Source organism: Solanum stenotomum, chromosome 10, assembly GCF_019186545.1.
Source record: "Solanum stenotomum isolate F172 chromosome 10, ASM1918654v1, whole genome shotgun sequence".
NCBI classification, from domain to species: Eukaryota; Viridiplantae; Streptophyta; class Magnoliopsida; order Solanales; family Solanaceae; genus Solanum; species Solanum stenotomum.
This window is the reverse complement of record NC_064291.1, coordinates 37,589,172-37,610,400: the sequence shown is the minus strand read 5'-3', so window position 1 is coordinate 37,610,400 and position 21,229 is coordinate 37,589,172. Positions and strand designations below refer to the sequence as shown.

At 33.6% G+C, this 21,229-nt stretch overlaps 1 protein-coding gene and 2 pseudogenes across 1 annotated transcript; 2 read left to right on the top strand and 1 right to left on the bottom strand.

Moving 5' to 3' along the window:
- The first annotated feature begins 452 nt into the window (after positions 1-452).
- Positions 453-6,689, top strand: LOC125841160 (vacuolar-processing enzyme-like). Its single transcript, XM_049520225.1, has 9 exons — positions 453-717; positions 2,990-3,154; positions 3,224-3,380; positions 4,138-4,223; positions 4,321-4,520; positions 5,034-5,082; positions 5,357-5,563; positions 5,867-6,073; positions 6,245-6,689. The coding sequence occupies exons 1-9, from the start codon at positions 523-525 to the stop codon at positions 6,425-6,427; spliced, it is 1,449 nt and encodes a 482-aa protein (XP_049376182.1). The 5' UTR covers positions 453-522; the 3' UTR covers positions 6,428-6,689.
- A 417-nt stretch (positions 6,690-7,106) lies between these two features.
- LOC125841166 (vacuolar-processing enzyme-like) overlaps positions 7,107-21,229 on the bottom strand; it is a 26,934-nt pseudogene continuing 12,811 nt past the window's right edge.
- On the top strand, positions 20,059-20,816 carry LOC125841177 (uncharacterized; annotated as a pseudogene).

Below are 21,229 nucleotides of genomic sequence, written 5' to 3'. Positions count from 1 at the left end.
CATATTTGTTAAAATTGTATAAAAAAACATTGAGACCGTTTTAATAATTTTCACAACTTATTCAACTTTATCTAATACTGCCTAACCGCCATTGTGCAAAAAAGGGTAACCAATTCTTAAGAGATAGTGCTAAACATTTCAAATCACGAAAAGAACAAAAAACCTTTTATCCCCAAAACCGTCCAGATTCTAAAAATGAAAAAGACTTTAAGAAGTTATTAATGAAAAGAGAAATAACAAAGAAGAGGCTGTATCAGCAGCTACGTAAGAAACTTCAATTTTTTTTTTTTTAAAAAGAATATAAAATAACATTGGTCCACTTAATGGGAGTCATCAACTACACTATCGTCTCATCAATAAAATAAAAGTGAAATTGAATCTTAGCCGTCCACGTACCTCACATGAATATTCTTTTTTACTCTATAAATGTACATATTCATTACTGAACCTTTTCTATAATAAAACACTCTTCTTTTATTTCTATTTTTAATTTTTAATTGTATTATTATCGGAGCTCGGATAATGAATCGTTCCATCGCCGGAGTTTTGTTCCTGATTGCGCTCTCGTTAAACGTCTCCGTTTCCGAGAGCCGTAATTTTTTAAAACTTCCATCGGAAGGTTCTAGATTCTTCGATGCCGATGAGAGCGACTCCGTCGGTACTAGATGGGCTATTTTGCTTGCCGGATCAAACGGTTATTGGAATTACCGTCACCAGGTGATTATACAATTTATTTGCTATTTTTTATTTTACTTTTGAAGCTTTTTTTGTTTGTGATGATGGTTGATGGAGGATAGTATAAATTGATTGAATATATGTTTAATGTTTTGTTTACCTTATGGTGAGTGGTTCAAGTGTCAAATTAGTGGGGACGGAGCTACAGTATAATTTATTATGGCTTCCATTGACTTTTGAAATAAGTTTAGTATATGCTTTTGTGAGCTACTGTATTATAATATAATATATATTTATAATGGATAAGCTGACGTGCACGCAACATGTCACCCTATCTTGTCGTTTGATATGGATTCTTTTTTATTTTCAATGAAAGAGACTATTTTAAAATCCAGCCGCCAAAAGGATTTTTTGATATAACGTCTCGAACATGAGACCTCTATTTAAGAAAGAACAACCATATTTAATATGGATTTGTCGAACCTAGCAAGAAAAGTTTAATATAACGCAAGAGGGACTTAATCATCTTTTGTGAAGGAGTTTAATTGAATCACCTTTTGAAAAATTACACTAGAGTAAAAATTAATTTGTTGTTTCTGGACTTTGGAGGGTATAAAGTTTGAGACTTAACTGTATGGTACACCCTCTGTCCCTAATTATTTATCCACTTTTGAATTGACACATCAATTAAGAAAACAATTAATGACATAATGAATTTACCATTTTACCCTTATTAATTATGAGGTGGATGAAAAGTTCTACATTTTTCAGACTAATTAATTATTTAATTGAGGATATAATAGGTAAAAAAGAATTGTTCTTTCTTAATTTATCAAAATGAACAAATAATTAAGGATAACTATAAAAGGAAAAATGGACAAGTAATTAATAACAGAGAGAGAGTACTTGATAGAGCTGAAAATGTGTGTCATCCGAATATTAGTTTGGATGTGGTAAGAGCTAGGCCACTATTGATGACAGTCATAACTCATAAGAGTCAAACTCGTTAAATCTTAATTTATCATCAGCGGATCACTTTGCTGTTGTGTAACCTTTTCCTTATTTGGGTTAATTATAACATGTTAGTGAGGGGTGTTAATTGTGGGGCTAACCATGATAGTGTATAACTGTATATTATCCATGAGTACATATTTATGTCGATTTAATATACTCATTTTAGTAAGGATCATTTTCAAGAAAGCTGGTGTGGGGTACCCTGCCACTGGTGTTAGTTGATATAAGGGAAAAGAGTCTGATATACCCCTTAACTTTGTCATTTAAAGCTGATATAAATTGGCTCATATATACCCCTACTTATTTACAAATGGCTCACATATATCTTTTTCCTCTAAGGGAAATGAAAAAAATTAATTTTAGTTTAATTTTTTTTAAAAAAAAATATAATCCCATATGGGTATATTTAATCCTCCTCAAACATTTTTTTTTTAAAACTTTTTTTTGACTTTTTTTTTTGTTTTAATGACTAATTTAAATTTATTATTTTGATGGTCAAATTTATTTATGTTTCCCTAATATTTTGTAAAACTTATTATAGATGACCAAATTTTTTCTTCAAATACAAAAATTAAATTACAATATAGACAGAAAAATAGTTTTAAATTATAATATAGCCACACAAAAATAGTTCAATTTTTTTCTTTACACTAAGGAATGAAAGAAAAAAATAAAATAAGAATAAGAAACTCAAATAATGATAATCAAAGAAGTCAAAAATAATTTATGTACGAAAAAGATTAAAATATACCTTGAACTTTGCTATAAGAATCATATATACCCCTAAATGATTTTTAAAAAAAATTAAAAGGTAAAAATATAAATTTAAAACTATTCTTTTTACTTCCGTTAAATGAAGGATATATGTGAGCTCATTTTGTAACGATAGGGGTATATGTGAGCCTTTTGTATAACGGTAAAGGTATATATGAGCCACTTTTATAACGAGAGGCATATCAACTCGAAATGACAAAGTTGAGGGGTATATCAGACCCTTTTCCCTTGATATAATACTATTCTGTGGTGTAATTAAGGGGCCTTTTTCTTGTTTCTGAGTAGCAAGGTCTTTTACTTGTATGACCTTGCTAGACATACTAATATCTAACCGTACTAAAGTACTCCTGCAAATACTGGCTAAGTGTTAATTCTAACTAGTTGGTTACATATGTATGGACCATTCCTTTTCGTTGTTTTGATAAATTGAATTCGAGATGTCTAGAAAATAAAAAACTTCTCTTGATTATGGGAATCCACATGGTTACTTATAGATTGATAATATGTCCTGCTATCCTTGACTCAGGCTGATATATGCCACGCATATCAACTGTTGAAGAAGGGTGGTCTCAAAGATGAGAACATTGTTGTGTTCATGTACGATGACATTGCAAACAATGAAGAGAACCCAAGGCAAGGAGTTATCATTAATAGCCCTCATGGTGAGGATGTTTACAAAGGAGTACCTAAGGTAAGTTTATTTCCGTAAATTTTACATCTACCTAGTAATAACTGTTTCTGATATTGTCTCTTGAGGCAGGATTACACGGGGGATGATGTTACTGTTAACAACTTTCTTGCTGCTCTCCTTGGGAACAAAACTGCACTTACTGGAGGCAGTGGAAAGGTGGTAGATAGTGGTCCAAATGATCATATCTTCATCTTTTATAGTGATCATGGAGGTGCTGGAGTGATTGGTGAGTAGCTTCTTTGTACTTCTTAATACTGATTGTTTCATGAAAATCTTTGATCCTTTCCCATATCTAGAAATGCTTGTTTTTATAGTGCTAGACAAATGATGTCTGCTGGTTCTTGTTCTTTTAGACAAACAGGACGTAAATTGGTTATGCATCTAACTGTTATCTATTGAATATGCAACCGTTCTTCAAACCACAGTAAATGTTTGGGAAACTCCTATTGGTATTGAAAAAAAAGGGCACTTGACTTTTACTAGAGGGCAATTAGTAGTTTCTTGATTTTATCATAGACATATTATTTTTCAAAGATTCACAATGATTATCTACAAGCATATACCTTTCTCGAGTGGAACCTATTCGTTTTACCTGTTAAACTATATTCCCAAGATTAATATGCCTTCCTAATTAACAATAACGTGTTTTAGTTTTTTGAATATGATATAGGCTGCTATGCTCAACAAGAAATCACTAGCTAAGTTAATTCAGAATCTGTGTCTCATTTTAGTGGTTTTATTATGTCTCTTATGAAGCATCTTCTGTTTTGAGTAATCACTGTTGTATGTGAAGTTCTATCATTTGTATGGATCATGAGTGAGTTGGTTCTTTTGGGGATGAATGAGACAGGACATGTTTTGTTGGATCAAAGTGTTGTAGGCTTGCTGTTGTCAATTATATTTTGCATTTGATTGGTCTTTTTAAATTGCATGAAGAATATTTCCTTCACTTCATATACTAATCACAGTGTCATGTTTTCTAGGGATGCCTACCGATCCTTACCTCTATGCCAATGATCTGATTGATGCTCTGAAGAAGAAGCATGCTTCCGGAACATATAAAAGCTTGGTGAGCTGAGCTTTAATATTTCCTGCAGACTTGTGCTGCTATAGGTTGTTTGAGTACTTTTCCATTCTCTGAGTTTTTTCTTGTTGTCTCTTTACAGGTATTTTACCTTGAAGCTTGTGAGTCTGGAAGTATGTTTGAGGGTCTTCTTCCCGAAGGTTTAAGCATCTATGCCACAACAGCATCAAATGCTGATGAGAGCAGCTGGGGAACCTATTGCCCAGGGGAGTACCCTAGTCCTCCTATCGAATATGGCACCTGCCTGGGAGACTTGTATAGCATTTCCTGGATGGAGGACAGGTACATGTGGTTTTTCTGCGTTACATAAATGCCATGTGAAAAACTATAAGAAATATGAGTTCATGATGAATTTTGACTATGAAGTTTATCTAATGTGTTGGCTTCTTGGTTGTCTATGTTTGCCAGTCTTATAAATATCACGGCAATCGAAATTGAAGATATTCTCAATGTCTAAACAACGTCTGTATCAGCAGACAACTATGTTTGAAAAACTTTAGTTCATCGAGTCCAATAAGTATCTTTGAATACATTCTGTGATTCTACACCAGAGATCATATAATTCTCAAGTTAATGCTTGAGAGTTGGTGAGTTGCCAATGCGAACTGTGGCTTGTTATATGAGGATTTCTTTCCATTTGTTATTCCTTTACGTTCAACTTTTTTCATTATGCAATTATTAAATATGCCACTTAACCAGTTGAGATTAAGGCATAGTATAAATCTGCTTATGAAATTATTTTATTAATTTCAGCAGCATAATTTTTTGTTGACTCTGTTCTTTGCATCTGAGCAGTGAAAGACACAACCTGCGGACTGAAACTTTGAAGCAGCAATATCACCTGGTAAGAGCTTATGGACATGAAGAAATGGGATAATCTATTATAGAATTGACGACTCAGTAGAAAAGTAAAAAGTAATAGTAGGAAAAAGAACTTAGAAAGTGAAGCCAATATCTCTTAGTTGTGCAAAGTGGGAGAAAGGGTAAAGGGAGGAAGTAGATTCCATTTTATATTTATTTAGCTACTACTGCGAATAATCTATGGGCGTTATTTCTGAAATGCACTTCTTTTTTATGATGCCATTTGAGAATTGTGTCTCTAATGCCTGGTTATGCAGGTCAAAGAGAGAACTGCCAGTGGGAATCCTGCCTATGGTTCACATGTCATGCAATATGGTGATGTACATCTCAGCAAGGATGCTCTATTCTTATATATGGGTACCGATCCTGCAAACGATAATTATACTTTTATGGATGACAATTCCATGCGAGTATCAAAGGCTGTCAACCAGCGTGATGCAGATCTTGTGCATTTCTGGTACAAGGTGTGCTCCAAGTTTATATGTGTTTTTATGATACAAGTTAGTATCCCAAGGACGAAAGAAGTAATTTACCTAGACATATAAAATGGAAGGAAATAAAGGTTTTGATTTTTGAAGCACATTTGGGATACAAGTTAGTATGCCAAGGACGAATGAAAGTAATATACGTTTGCACCATTAGGTGCCAATGAGTAATTTAGTTGATAACTGAAGTTGAGGGATGTATATTGAGTGTGATTTTGTATCTGATGTTCTTCACCATGTGATATCTTTCTGACTTATTGTTCTGTTTGTCTAAACTGGCAGTTCCACAAGGCTCCTGAAGGCTCTGTTAGGAAAACTGAGGCTCAGAAACAGTTAAATGAAGCAATATCACATAGAATGCACTTAGACAACAGCATAGCCCTTGTCGGTAAGCTTCTGTTTGGAATTAAAAAAGGTCCAGAGGTGCTGACTAGTGTCCGCCCTGCTGGTCAGCCGCTTGTTGACGATTGGGACTGCCTTAAATCCTATGTAAGTACACCAACCCCATTTTCATCAATATCTTTTGAATTTTCTTTTGAGTAGGAAACAAATTTATTCTTGTATGGGGGTATGAGGCACAGATAGTTGGGTATTGGATATATTGTTAGTTTGAATGGTTTCATGGCAGTTATATTCATCGGCAATTCCTGTGTTGTACAGGTAAGAACATTTGAAACACATTGTGGATCGTTATCTCAGTATGGAATGAAACATATGCGCTCTGTTGCTAACATATGCAACGCTGGAATTAAGATGGAGCAGATGGTGGAGGCATCAGCACAAGCTTGTCCCAGTGTTCCATCCAATACTTGGAGTTCCCTCCAGAGGGGTTTTAGTGCATGATTGGCATGTAATGCGAAATATGCAACGCCTAGATGCTAGCAAAATTATTCATAATTATCAAATATGAAGATTGATATGGTGATTGTAAAATTGTTTGCTAGTGTAATTGCTTCCTTGTAAATACAGCTTAGAAGCACATCAGTATTGAGTGGAAATGTACTAGATGAACATTTCTTATTGTAAATATTGTTATAGTTGGTGATCATTGTAAATAAATCTTTACTATGCAAAAGTTCTACCTGAACAAACTTTCTTTCATCTATATTTCTCCCCATACTTCTTTTTGCATATAGAAACTTTGGAGTGGTGAGAACGCAAATCATATTCAAAATTGTTCAAATAAGAAGGGCTAAAATTGTGTATGATAATTCGGAGAAGTTCTACATGCTTACTGAGTTGGTGGGATCTACTTATGCATGTAGTAGCTGCTAAAAGCTTCATCATTCTCAACCAAAAAAACCAGACAAAATTGAACTGAACAAGACTTGTTAAATGCATAAAAAAGTTAAAAAGGCATTATTATGGAGAACTTAAAGCTTTAGTCCATGAATACCGGGGAAGGATCTACTTCTAAACAGCCTTTTTTTTTTGAATGTAGTTATCAACTAAAAGAGAATTTTGCAGCCATAACACAAACTGGCAAAACATAGTATTTGCCAAGTGCCAAGAGTACCCTCTACTAAGTTGAACATGCTTGTGCAGACATAGCAGCCATCTTCTCACTCGTAATCCCAGCATTGCAGATGTTGGCGATACCACATACATGTTTCCTTCCATAAGCTGTTAATCTTCCACATTGTGCCTCAAATATCTTCACCTATTATCAGGAATTGAGTAGTCATATTCTCATCAAAGAATAAAACATGAAAATTGAACTGAATTACCACAGAAAACATTGTTTTTTTGGCGAAGTAAAATACTTACATAGGACTTGAGGTAATCCCAGTTGTCAACAAGTGGCTGTCCAGCAGTGTAGTACCTCATTACCTTTTTTCAACTCCAAAAAGAAGCTCCCCTGGATGTTTTACATTGTTGTCCACTTGACTTCATCTAGTTTCACATGAGCTTTATATTTCTAATAGGAGCATTTTGGTGCTGCGCGCAAACATTAACTGAAATCATGTATAGGAAGATGAATTCTCCATCAAAAAGAGGTAGAAAACATACGTACTTTGGTGAACAAATAGAAAAGTTCAGCACTGCGCTGATCCACATTCCTTGACGATGATTTCAAGAATCACAGCTTAGCATCCACAGAGTCATGACTGTGGTTTTCGGACCATATAAGTGGCAAGAGAATCAAAACTCACCACTATATCTTTTTCAACACGCGGTTTACTAGTTCATGTGCGTGCATAAACCGATTTTCCACTTGGCATTGCTGATAACAATAAAAACACGAAAACAATCATGCGTATCCTAATCGGCCATGGTTCCTAACATGAATTACTTATACACATTCACAACTACAACCACAGAATATCTGATTATCCATATATACTATAACCAAATGTATAAAATTCAATTGACATTTGGAATTTCTCATTAGAATGCGACATTGTCACAGTTCCAAAATGGTATCTTATTTCACACACACTCACTTAACTAATACTTATTATGTCAGAAAATCACATATCTTTCTTGATTCCAACTTTTTTCAACAAACAAAATGACATTCTGAGATAATAACTACTCCCTCTGTCTCAACAAAAAGAAAACCCCTCATAAGCTAACAGACACTCTAATAATCTTTAAGAATTTCCAAAAAATTGAACACAGAAAGAACAAACCTTTGTAAACATCATGGTCATCTGGGCTATTGAGGATGACACCAGGCAAGGGGTTTTCTCTATGGTGAGCAATGTCATCGTACATGAATACAATGATGTTCTCATCTTTAAAACCACCAGCCTTCAACAATTGATAAGCGTGACATACATTTGCTGAAATTGTACAATCAAATAAGCGTTTCATTTGGTATAGTTGGTTAGAGTTATGCGCTAATATTGTTTACAAATATATACCCTCCGTAAGTGTAAAAAATATGAAAAGTGATGTATAAAATCATTTTAACTGTTTTATCTCGGATAATTTATTCCAGGATTATTATTTTATCAAGAGGCAGGGGCGTATGCTTGAGAGGGTCACCGGGTTCACATGAATCCATGCCCCCTCTCGAAATTATATATAGTAGTGCTATATTTTTTTAATTTTTTTAAAAAATAGAAATGTACTCACGAGAATTGAATATATAGTGTCGTCTAACTATCATCAAGATTATTAGTTAATGTTTGCAAGAATTGAATATATAAATAATAATTTAAATGCTAACCTGTGCCTATAATTATGCCAGCCGTTGGAGCCAGCAACTAGCACAACCCATTTAGTTCCTTGTGTTTTTTGGGTTAAGAATTGAGAGATATTACGACCTTCAATATTAACAAAATTGAGACCAAAACAAGGAAAAATACACCAACAATATTATACCTAGATATCATTATGTTTGAATTTAACAAAGAAACCAATCAACTAGGATGAGAATATTGAGCTTGGTGTATGACAAATTTATAGAAAATATGTCAAGAACTTGACAATTATTTATTGCACTAGCATTTGGTTATAGATTATGAGAATTTTTCTTTAAATATTTATTGCTCATACCTTTTGAGGAATTATCTTTAAATATTTATTTGGCCATATCTTTAAATAATTATTTGACCAATCTGATAAGATATTTTCTGATCTTTAATGTTTTCAACTTCCCTAGTCTTTTGTGATTTTTCACTCACAAAACTTCAAAATATTTCAAGTAAAATACATGTGCAAACACAATTTCAAAAACTCATTTTTTTTTTAAAAAATTTAACTTCAAAATTTATGATCAAACACTTTTGAATTCAACTTCAAAATTTTTGTCATGTCATCTCATTGCTTTGTACGTTTTTTGTCCACTAAATGGAGTAGGCGGATACAAATAAAGGAATCAGATATGGGGAGCTTAACTAAAAAAAAAAGTATTGGACACGTGCATTGCATGTGTATTCGATTCTAATTAGTTTAAATTTTTGAAGACATTAGAATTAATATTTCAATTATTGTAATGAATTGTACAAAAATTGAAAAGGAAGGATACATGCTCAAATGATGAATAGTACAACCGTTATGCATTTTTGTTGCAAAGTACATCACATTGAAAGTTACTATCAAGTGAAGTTGAAATGTTACCTTTAATTTTGAAGAGAGATAGAAAAATTTCTTTAGCACTGTATTCTATTACTTTGGTCACTAACACTATAGTTAGCAGTTGTACACAGTCAACAAATTATATAATGTTTTCTTATACAATTTTTTTTTACCATTGAATACATATTCAATAGTTATCGTCGTATGAAAGTAGTATTTTGTTGAGCTTTTACAAAAAATAGCTTAACCTATGTCTTCATTAGGATTGCTAGTAAATCATTGTCAATTCCATGGTATACACCTGCAAAGATAAAACAAAATAATTACTAGTTATAATGAAAACATAATAACAATCGACATATGAAAATTAATTTATATATATATATTATATATATATAAATCATAATTGTACGTGTAGATTGTTAGAAAATGAGATATTTCTAGGTAGTCTTTTGTTTAATGGTTCCTTTTTAAATAGTATGTTCAGTTTATAAAGGAAAGATAGTCCTTGTTTTATGAAATATGTTTTGTAAGAAAGTCAAAAGTGATTGAATAAGTATGGTCTCTACCAACTTTTGAAAAGCTTCTATTGCTAGTGTGTAAGCCTTATGCAATATGCAAAGATGAATGATAAAAAAATTTTGTTGCTGAACCTTATCTTTTCTCTGAAGTTTCAAATACTAACAATGGTATCAAGAGCCCTTTTTCTTAAGGGATTTGTGAAGACAAAGAAATAAGTTTTTTCTTCGATTCTTCTAAGGTGAGTGAGTTGAGCAGCAGTAACATGACATTCACTAGCTTCTTGGGTGCAAGTCCTCCCATGTTTATAGGAGAAAATTATCACATATGGGTGCTAAAGATGAAGGCTTATCTCATCTTCCTCCTCCCTTTGGACCAAATCCAACAGCTACACAAATGAAGATTTATCAAGATGTGAAGTCAAGGAAATCAAAGAATCTCACATGTCCTCATTCAGCACTTTCAGATGTGATTTTCATAAGAATAATGTCTTGTGAAACACCTAAAGAAGCATAGGAGAAGCTAAAAGAAGAGTTTGACGGAAGTGACAGAGTGAAGATTGCCAAACTTTTAACTCTCAAAAGAGAATTTGAGATGTTAAGGATGGAAGAAAGAGATACAATGAAAGAGTATTCTACGAAACTTACAAAATAAGGATGTTTGGTGAAACCTTTCTAGATTCAAAGGTGGTGGAGAAGATGATGATAAGCTTACCAGCAAGGTTCGAGTCCAAGATTTCAGCATAGAAGAATCTTGTGATTTGAAGACTTTATCTGTGACAGAACTGATCAGCAAGTTGCAAGCCCAAGAACAAAGATCAAGTATAAGAGATAAAGAAATAATAAAAGTGGCATTTCAGGCACAACATAAAGGAAAGAAGCCTGTGAAAGACAATAGAAGGATGGTAGGAGATAAAGTAGCAAAGAAAAAACCATGGAAGGAATCTCAAAGAAAGGGAAGTTTCCACCTTGCAGCAATTGTAAAAGAACCAATCATCAAGAAAAATATTGTTGGTTCAAAGGAAATCCATTGATTCAGTGTAGATTATGTAGAAAGATGGGTCATATTGAGAAAAATTACAGGATCAAGCAGAATCAACCACGATAACACTATGTGCAAAAAGCAAAATTTGTTGAGAAGTTTGAAAATGAAGAATAAAGCTTGTTTATGGCTTCTCATGTAGAAAACAGAGCCAACAAATCCTTATGCTTAACAGATAATGGATGTATGAGTCAAGTCATATGAGCTCTTGTTTCACACACTTGACAAGTCATTCAAAGCTAAAGTTAGGATGAAAAATGATGAAGTAGTCGATGCACATGGAATGATTCAATTCTCTTTCAGATTACACAAGGTACAAAATTTATACATGATGTGTTGTATGTTCCTTGTTTATCATGTAACTTGTTAAGTGTGACTCAAATGATGTTTAAAGGATATTCCTTATTTTTTTAATGGGAAAACATTGTTTGATCATGGACTATGAAGATAGTTTGATTGCTAAAGTAAACATGATGGATATAATTTTTCCTTTAGATGGAAAGTTTGATAGTGCAAGCTTTGCAAGTACGGATGAGTCATGGTTGTGACGCAAAATATATGGTCATTTTAACTATGCTACTTTAAAGTCTATGTATGAGAAAGGCTTGACTAATGATTTACCTGAAAATTCACTGTCTAAAGAAGTTTGTGAGTCCTGTCAGACGGGAAAAGTGCACAAGAAAGCATTTCCTAAAAATGATACCCGGAGGGCAACTAAAAAACTTGAACTAGTTCACACTTATAACACCTCGTATTCGAGAAAATTAAAAAAATGCAGTTTTTCAAGACCTGGTGCCAGAACCACGAAAGCCACCGACGGATCGTATGTCAGACCACGGACCGTAGGTGGGGTCCCGTGGTTCAGTACCAGACTTAGGGAAAATTCAGGATCAAAATGTGACACCTACAACCGTGAACCACGGTTCGTTGATCGACCCACAGATCGTAGGTGGGTTCCATTGATGGGATCCAAAAATTATGGTCTCTGACCCCACCCACGGTCAACCAATACAGTCCATGGTTGGACCTACGGACCGTAGGTGAGGGTCAGCAGTTATTTAGAGGAAAATGGTTGTTGGGTCAACTTCAAACGGTCATATCTTTTAGCACAAAATGAACTAGGTGGTTCATGACCTATCAAATTAAAGATAACTGAAGCATCTTTCCAACGCCACCGAGTTTGCTAAAATCCAATCTCGAATTAAAAATTTATGCTCATTTTAGTGAATCTCTATCGGGAAGACCACAAACCACAACCCTAGTCAACGGTTGGTAGTCTAAACGACGGTCCGTCGGTCCCTCTATGGATGACCTTCGTCAGCTTTTAAGTCAGGGTCATTTTAGTTTATTCCCTACGTATTGGGGCATTAAACTACGTCGTTTTACTCAGAATAAGCCTAATAACCTAGTCAGACATACCCATAACCCTCATTCTCCAAATATCATCCAAATTAGAATGAAAAGAAGCGAAAAAGGCGTCAGTTTCTTTCAAGAACAAACATTAATGTTCTTCAAGTTTTAGCCCCGTAATCCAAAGGATTTCTCCATAGATTTTGTCACCAGGTATGTGGGATTTCACTAGTGGGTTGCTTTCCACTAGGTCCCTATAGTTCAGTCAGTTCCTTGATTCTACATAGCTTGTTTAGACCTAGGGGTTTTAAATCTTGGGAATTCATTTTGATTTCAGCTACTATATAATCCATAGTCTAAATATCATGTTTTTCTTGGAAACGTTATTTAATTCCTTGTATAAAACTCAGAACCCTAGTTTGTGCAGATTCCCTTAGTTCATGAATTACACTTGCTAGGTCAGTTAAACAGATAATCATTCTTCAGATTTCGAATGTCATATTATCAGTATATACACGTTGCATTCTCATTTAGCATGCCAATATTTTGAGCTATTCAGTATTTCAGTTACATTTCAGTCATATACATATTCAATTGGGAGTAGAGTTAGCACCGAGTTGGACTAGAGTTCAACGTACCCACATAGTCCAGAACTACGTGGCCCCATAGGATTATAAGTCCCTTTGTACCCCTGGCAAGGTATTTTGGGTCCTCTCGACGGGGCGTATACACCGGACTCCACGTTTAACTCATGTGGTTTATGTCGATTAATAGTAGCTCTCATAGTTAGATTCTCCTTGCATTGACAGGTTTTCAACATTTATATTAGTATACAGTTCAACATGTTATATTCATGTTTAGTATTTGGTCATTGCATTCAGTTTAGTTTTTTAGTTATGTTTCAGTATTTATATTCTTACTCACATTATATCATTGCTCAGTTATGCTTTGTTTAGCTCATATATATTTGTTTAGCTTAGTATCTATATCCTGAATGCTCAGTACATTTCAAGTACTGACGCATGCTCTGCGCTACATCCTTTCATGATGTAGGTTCAGGTACTCAGCATCCTGATCACACTTAGCTCGATTCTTGATCCACATTCAGTAGCTTCAGTGGTGAGTCCTCATATTCTGAGGACAATAGACATGCTTTCATTTTAGTCTTTGCTTTCAGTTTTTAATTTTCAATTTTCAGTTTTGTTAGAGTTAGCTGGGGGGCATGTCCTAGCAACTCAACTCAGTTAGAGGCTTTTCAGACATAGTAGTAGATTCAACTAGAGTTGTTAAGTGATTGTTTCATTTATCACTAAACTCTTAGTATGTTTTATACATTCAGACTAGTTGAGTTTTTTTCCCACTTTCAGTTATCCATTGTTTTAGCTTCCGCAAAGTACATGTCTTATTCAATATTCTCAGTATGCTTGATATATGCCAAACACAAGGTTAGCTTGGGGTCACTCGTGATCCTAGATCCCGTGTTACGTCAAGGAGGTAGCCCAGGGGCGTGACAAACTTAGTATCAGAGCATTAGGTTCAAGAAGTGGTAGCTCAATTTTCTGCAGAAGCAGAATACATCATCGCAGTTGGTGCAACTAATCAGGCTCTATAGGTAAGAAATATTCTATGTGATCTGGAGCAAAATGACATTGAAGCTACTGTCATTAAGGTTGACAATAAGTCAACAATATCTATGGCCAAAAATCTAGTGCAACATGGTCGTAGCAAGATATAAATGTGAAGTTTCATGTTATCAGGCAAGCAGAGAAGGATGACGAAGTTAAGCTTGTTCATTGCAGCTTAGATCAACAGATTGCAGACATCATGAACAAGAAAAATCTCAAGGAGGAGTGTTAGAAAATGATATATTTCTAGATAGTCTTTTGTTTAATGGTTCCTTTTTAAATATTATGTTTAGTTTTTAAAGGAAATATAGTCCTTGTTTTATGGAATATATTTTGTAAGAAAGTCAATAGTGATTGGATAGGTATGGTCTCTACTAACTTTTGAAAAGCTTCTATTGCCATACGTGTCTAAGCCTTATCTAATATGCAAATATGAATGATAAAAAAAACTTAGCTTTTGAACTTTATCTTTTCTCTAAAGTTTCAAATACTAACATAGATACCCTTAAGAGTGTTCTTACAAGGAAAAATCATACAGTGATGTGATAGAGTGGCGATAGGGCTAATTATAATCACTTAAGAGTGTTCTATAATTCTTACTTCAAATTTGAGCATTACTGTTATTGACTTGTTGAATTAATTCCTGCCTTGAAATCCCATAATGATAAAATCTGCACTCAGGCCACCATTGACGAGCTTTGTAGAAGAAAAAGAAGAAACTAATAGAGAGCAATTGTGTTGTGATGAGATTTTTTATTATTCACACTTCTGAACTGAACCTTTCAATAATGGATCCACTTATATACAATGCATTTACAAAGTTAGTTACTAACTAACTTACCACTTGTCAACTTCTAATTGGAAACTTAATAACAACCTTCTTAACTAACTACTCTATACACCGTTGTCAACTAACTATTCCTTTATTTCTACACAAAACCTTTTGCCAATTTAAGAGCATTTATATAATTTAATATGGTCGATATAATACAACAAATATGGAAAAGTTGAAGAGACTCAAGGAGTGCGTTATACATACTTATATAATTTAAGTATGACAGTTTGATTTTAAGAGTATAGTGAATGGCTATATATCCAAAAGCTTGAAGGATGTATTTAGCTAATTTATTTAAAACAAAATAACAGAAAATGATGAAAATTTAAGAAAAAAATAAAGTCTTCTGGGAGCTAAATAAAAACAGTGGAAAAGACAATAACATTATCAGAATAATTCATAGAATTTATGGAGTAGTTCTTAAGTACCTTTTTATGAACTTATATTGGAGTCTGATCCGACTCTATAGACTTTTCACTATCTAAATGAATTTGGTCTATAATATGAGTTGAGTTCATTGCAACTCTTCAATTTCTTCAGACTTTTTTTGAGTAAGAAGAAAATGTTTTTTATAAGTGAATAACATTTGCATTTATAAGGATATAATTAAGAAATTGAAGTGTTGGACTTCTAATTCTACATTTATATAAATAAAATATGACTATTAAATTAAATTTACTATTTAATTATATTTTGATTTAGTATAGAGGCAAAATGATAATCCAACTTCGAAATTTGAAGTTCATATAGTCAAACATATAAGCTACTAAGATTCCCTAAAATCAATTGCACCAATATTACTTAATTTTAACTAATAAAACTATGCACGAATGTAATAAAAAATAATATATTTCACTATGTGTATATATAAATTAATTCTATGAATTGATAGTTTCTTATTTTAATGAAATATTATATCCTATTATATACTTTATAATATTTATGAGAATGTAAATCTTTGTCATTCATTCGGGACATGATATGTTTTTTCATCTTTTTAGGGAAATATTTCCTTCGTACCAAATACACCAACAAAATTATGATTGTATACCTTCACTAGCATTATGTACATAACTCAGAGAAATTCTACATGCCGCCTGATTGATGAGTTGGTGGGATGTACTAATGCATGTAGTAGTTTCTTAAAGCTTCATTATTTTCCCAAAAAAAAAAACAGATAAAATCGAGCAAGACAAGACTCGGCAAATGCATAAAAAGGTCAAAATGCATTGATATTGAGAAAGTAAAGCTTTAGTATAGAGATACTGGGCAAAGATCTGCTTCTAAGCAGCATTTTCTGAATGTAGCAATCAATTATAAGAAAATTTTGCAGCAATTACACAAACTGGAAAAATATTCTATTTGCCTACTGCCAAGAGTACCCTCTACTAACTTGAACATGCTAGTGCGATGCCACGTACATGTTTCCTTCCATACACTGTTAATCTTCCACAATGTGCCTCAAATATCTTCACCTATTATCAGGAATTGAGTAGTCATATTCTCATCAAAAGAACAAAAACACGACAAAATGAACTGAAATACCACAAAAAAAAATATTGTGTTTTTTGCCAAGTTAAATACTTACATAGGACTCAAGGCAATCCCAGTTGTCAACAAGTGGCTGTCCAGCAGGTTGAACGCTATGTAATACCTCATTACCTTTTTCAACACCAAAAAAAAGCTCCCCTAGATGTTTTACATTGTTGTCCACTTGACTTCTCTGTGACATAACTTCATTTAGTTTCACACGAGCTTCATATTTCTCATCGGGAAACATACTTTGGTGAACAAATAGAAAAGTTCAGTACTGCGCTGATCCACAATCCTTGATGATGATGTCGAGAATGACTTGGCATCCACAGAGTCATGACTGTGATTTTTGAAATTTTCACCCATATACGTGGCAAGAGAATCAAAACTCACCACTGTATCACCTTATTGTGTGACATGAGTGCCATAGTCACCATGTGTTATGTTGGCTGCAGTTCTTTTTGCAACCTAAGCGACAAATCGAAATCATAAATCTTCCATTAAAATGGAATAAAAGAAAGCATAGGTATTGCCCAAACAAATTGCTTAAAGCATATGTAATATTTGTCCATAACAATATAAACTCTTACTCGACTACACTGCCCATGCAAGCTGTTAGTTTTTCGATCTTGTACATCACTGTTCATAGGTGCAAACAATAATTAGTTTGACATAATACGTCATTTCCAAGTGTGAAATATAGAAACAAAATACAAGAGTCTATACTTGACATACTCCTTCCTAACAATGTGGACTACGAGAACAGAGGTTATAGAATTGTTTATACCTATCTTCCATCCAGGCAACACTGTACAAGTCTCCCAAGCAAACACCCTTAAACTCGCGAGAGGGACACTGACCCAAGCAGGGAAAATCAGGAGTACCCTCGCCACAGTATGTGCCATCACTGTCTTCATCAGTTTTCGATGCAGTCATGGCATATACATTAAATCTTTTAGGGAGAAGACCATCATACATGCTTCCAGACTCACAGGCTTCTAGGTAGAACACCTGAACATCATCCAACATAAAATACAGATTAAATTTCACTGATCAAACATTCGCGCAATGGGAAAAAAAGCCTGAAAAAACTAAAGCAAGCAAGTTTCCAGTCTGTCATACGTCCCTGAATCATGCTTCTTTTTCAACACTTTAAATAGTTTATGTGCGTAAATCGATTCTCCACTAGGCATTGCTGATAATAATAAAAACAAGAAAACAATTGTGCATATCCTAATCAGTTTCAAAGAATCACAAATCAAGCTTCGATTGCAATGAGTATAATTAACTTAATATTCCAATTGCCTAACCATGTCACTAGAGAAAATTGAAGGAAAGGTATCCTTTAAGTTTTGAATTAGTTATTGGTGACTATATTGACCAACAAAAGGTCAAACATACTTAAACACTAACTTAAGTTAATTGTGGACTCAATTAACATTTTCAAAACTTATAATCTTTTTAAAAATACAAAACAATCCTCCTACTAAATAAACAAATTTTCCACTCCCTTCCCCTCTATCAAATCTCACGTTTCTCTTCACTCTACTGCAGAAAGATTTCATACTTCCCAAAAATTAAAAATTGCTTTGATTGGAACAATCAATTTCTCCGGCAACTTTCAACTTCCGACGGCCGTACTTTGAACTTTCGATTCTTCTATTCTAACCATCCAAAGGAACAACAATTTGCAGGTAAAGCTTTATTTTTTTGAAAAAAATTAGGGCTTTTTAGGTTGTTTCTTTTTTAATAGCTTTACAATTTGTATATACTCTTCCCTCAAGAGCTGCCTAGGTTTTGTGCGATTCATGTTGAGACAATGAAGTTTTTGCTTGTTTATGCTTTAGGAAGTGGACCAACTGATTGTTCTAGGAAGAGCAAATCGACTAACCCCACCCTATGCTTTAGGACAGTTTTTGGCAAGATTTGATTTTTATTTGTTTTTTGGGATACTTGGAGAGGATTAGTGGGGTTAGTTGATAATTTAGGTGAGATGGGGAAGAAAAGGGGTTTGCTCAATTGGGTTTCTGATGGGTGGAAGGTGGAGGTTAGAACACTCAAGAAAGGAAAGAAAGAAAGGGTGTCCATGCTTTCTTGTTCATTCCTCTTTTCTTAATCTTACATTTGTTTTTGTTGTATTTTGCTTTTGGGATGATAAAGATTGATTATTTTTGTTCTATTCATTTCTGATCTTTTATTGCAAATGTTATTTTTGGCTTAATTTATACTAATATGATACAAAATCATAACTTTGCTTCCCATAACTATTTACCTGATTGTGTAACTAAGGGCTACTACTTTGTGTCTTCCTCTTGTTGGATAAATTAGCAAGCTTGATGTCATGCTTCATTTGTATAGACAAATCAGGCAAAGTAATTGAACTTAGTAATGAATACTTTGTTGAAATGCATGCAAGTTGATCTAAACATCACTATTAGAAAAAAAAGAAAAAAAGTGCAAGTTTTGGGAGTTAGTCTTCTTGCTCTAAACAAGGTTTTAATTGAAGAGATGCTAGTTTGCTTTTATTGCTGAAGTAGGTAAAGAATTCAACATGCACTTTTTTGTTAAACCTTGTAATGCCTAGACAATATAAGTATATGAAATGTCCTAGTTCTGGTAAAAAGTTGGTCTTATATTTATCTTTTGAAATTAACTACATTAGGGCCTCCCCTGTTGCAATAGATGACCTATTTGTTACAACAGATAGGTTATTTGTTGCAACAAGTGGATTATCTATAGAATATTATATTATATTGAATTTATTAAATTTATTGTTATCTTTTTTTAATGATGTACAATTGATTGTAAATTTTTTCATTTTTTCTATTTGTAGAAAAATGGCTTCCAAAAGAAAAACAAGTGAATCAGTCTCTGATAAATCAAGTAAAGTAGCTAAAGTACAAACACCATTGAAAGAACGTGTTGTACAAAAACAAAATGAAAATATGAAAATTGTAGAGGAGGTAGATAAAAATAAAAATAAAGAAGAAAAGGAAATAAATGATGAAGATGGAGATGATGAAGAAACTGAAAATGATAAAGAAAATAAGGAGGAAGGTGAAAAAGAAAGTGAGGAAGGAGATGAAGAGGATGGAGATGAAAATGAAAGTGATGAAGGAGATGATACTGAAAGTGAGAAAGGAGATGAAGAGGATGGAGATGAAAATGAAAGTGATGAAGGAGATGATACTGAAAGTGAGGAAGGAGATGAAGATGTTGTCAAAATTTTTAATATTGACAAGTTTTAGGTAGAGATGCCTATAGATGACCCTACAAATTTGACAGGTGATTTTGTTGTAAAATCAGCCATGGGTGCCAAATTTGATGCTTTTAGAACGATATTGATGAATGAAAAGTTGGAGGATTTCTTTAAGTCTAGCTGTTTTGGATACTTTCTTGATCTGCCGGAGGCTAACAATGCACGTTTTCAAATGAGCATGGTGTATGATTTTCTCAAGCGCAGGATCAAGTATAAGGGAGATGATGATGATGCTTTGGAGAATAAGAACAAGAAAATGGATGAGATTTGGATAAACTACTGTGGCATGCCAATTTGTTTTGGCATGAAAGAATTTGCCATAGTGACTGGACTGAGATGTCATCCTCCTTCTGAACCTCTTCCTAAAGTTGCACGCTTAAGAAAGCCAAGAGAAAAAAAGATATCTAAATCAGTCAAGGTTGGCAAGAAAGGTAAAAAGCCAGTCAAGACAGTCAACACCAAAACCAACAAAGGCAAAGAGAAACTAAATAATGAAAATGAGTTGTTGGCTATTATTGGACCTAGTTATAAAGCCAAAGATTTGATAGAAGATCTCCAAAGCAAAAAGGTTTTGAAGAAGCACAAAGAGCGATTGTGCTTAGTTTGGTTTGTGCATGCCATTTTATAGGCTAAAGACATCAACAATGTCATAGATCTTAGTTTGTTTGTGCTTGCTCAAGATTTGGATGCATTCAACAATTACCCATGGGGTAATAATAGTTATTTCTTGACTATCGAGTATTTGATGTCAAAGTTATCACCGAAGACAACCAATTTATATGGCTTTCCTTGGGCTTTCATGGTAAACTTCACCTCTAATTTTAGTATTTTATTTATCTGTGTTATTGAATAATTAATTTAAATGTTTACTTTCATCATCTTTATATTTTTAGGCTTGGGCATTTGAAGCAATACCTTACCTCAGGAAGCAATTCAATGATTACTCGAAAGAAATTTCTCAGCCAAGGATTCTGAGGTGGTTGTCTGCCAAGAACAACCCAAAAATAAATTCTGTTGATCTCTTCGATCCTCCTCATGATATAGTAAGTCTTCTATAGAATAATATTTATTTAAATTAACTGATTATCTGTTTTGCTTTCATTTAGTTCTTCCAATATATGACTCATCTATAATCATCTATTGCAATAGATGGGTCATCTGTTGGAAGAAAACATAAGAGTTTGCTACTGTTTTGATTTTGCCCAACAAATGACTAATCTGTTGCAATAGATGTGTCATTTATTTGGATGAAAACTTTATCATTTGTTGTTGTTTTATTTAGGTTCAACAGATGACCTATTTGTTGCAACAAATAGGTCATATATTGGACAAAATCTAAATCTTTTTTTTGCTGTTTTGCTTTCGTCCAACAGCTTACCTATTTGTTGCAATAGATAGGTCATATATTGGACAAAATCTCAATCTTTTTTTACTGTTTTGCTTTCGTCCAACAACTT

What these genes read in the sequence shown, in the direction of transcription:
- LOC125841160 (XM_049520225.1), top strand. Translation starts at nt 523, where the DNA reads ATGAATCGTTCCATCGCCGGAGTTTTGTTCCTGATTGCGCTCTCGTTA. An exon ending in ATTGGAATTACCGTCACCAG is followed by an intron (nt 718 to 2,989) that starts GTGATTATACAA and finishes TCCTTGACTCAG; the next exon opens with GCTGATATATGCCACGCATA. An exon ending in TGAAGCAGCAATATCACCTG is followed by an intron (nt 5,083 to 5,356) that starts GTAAGAGCTTAT and finishes CTGGTTATGCAG; the next exon opens with GTCAAAGAGAGAACTGCCAG.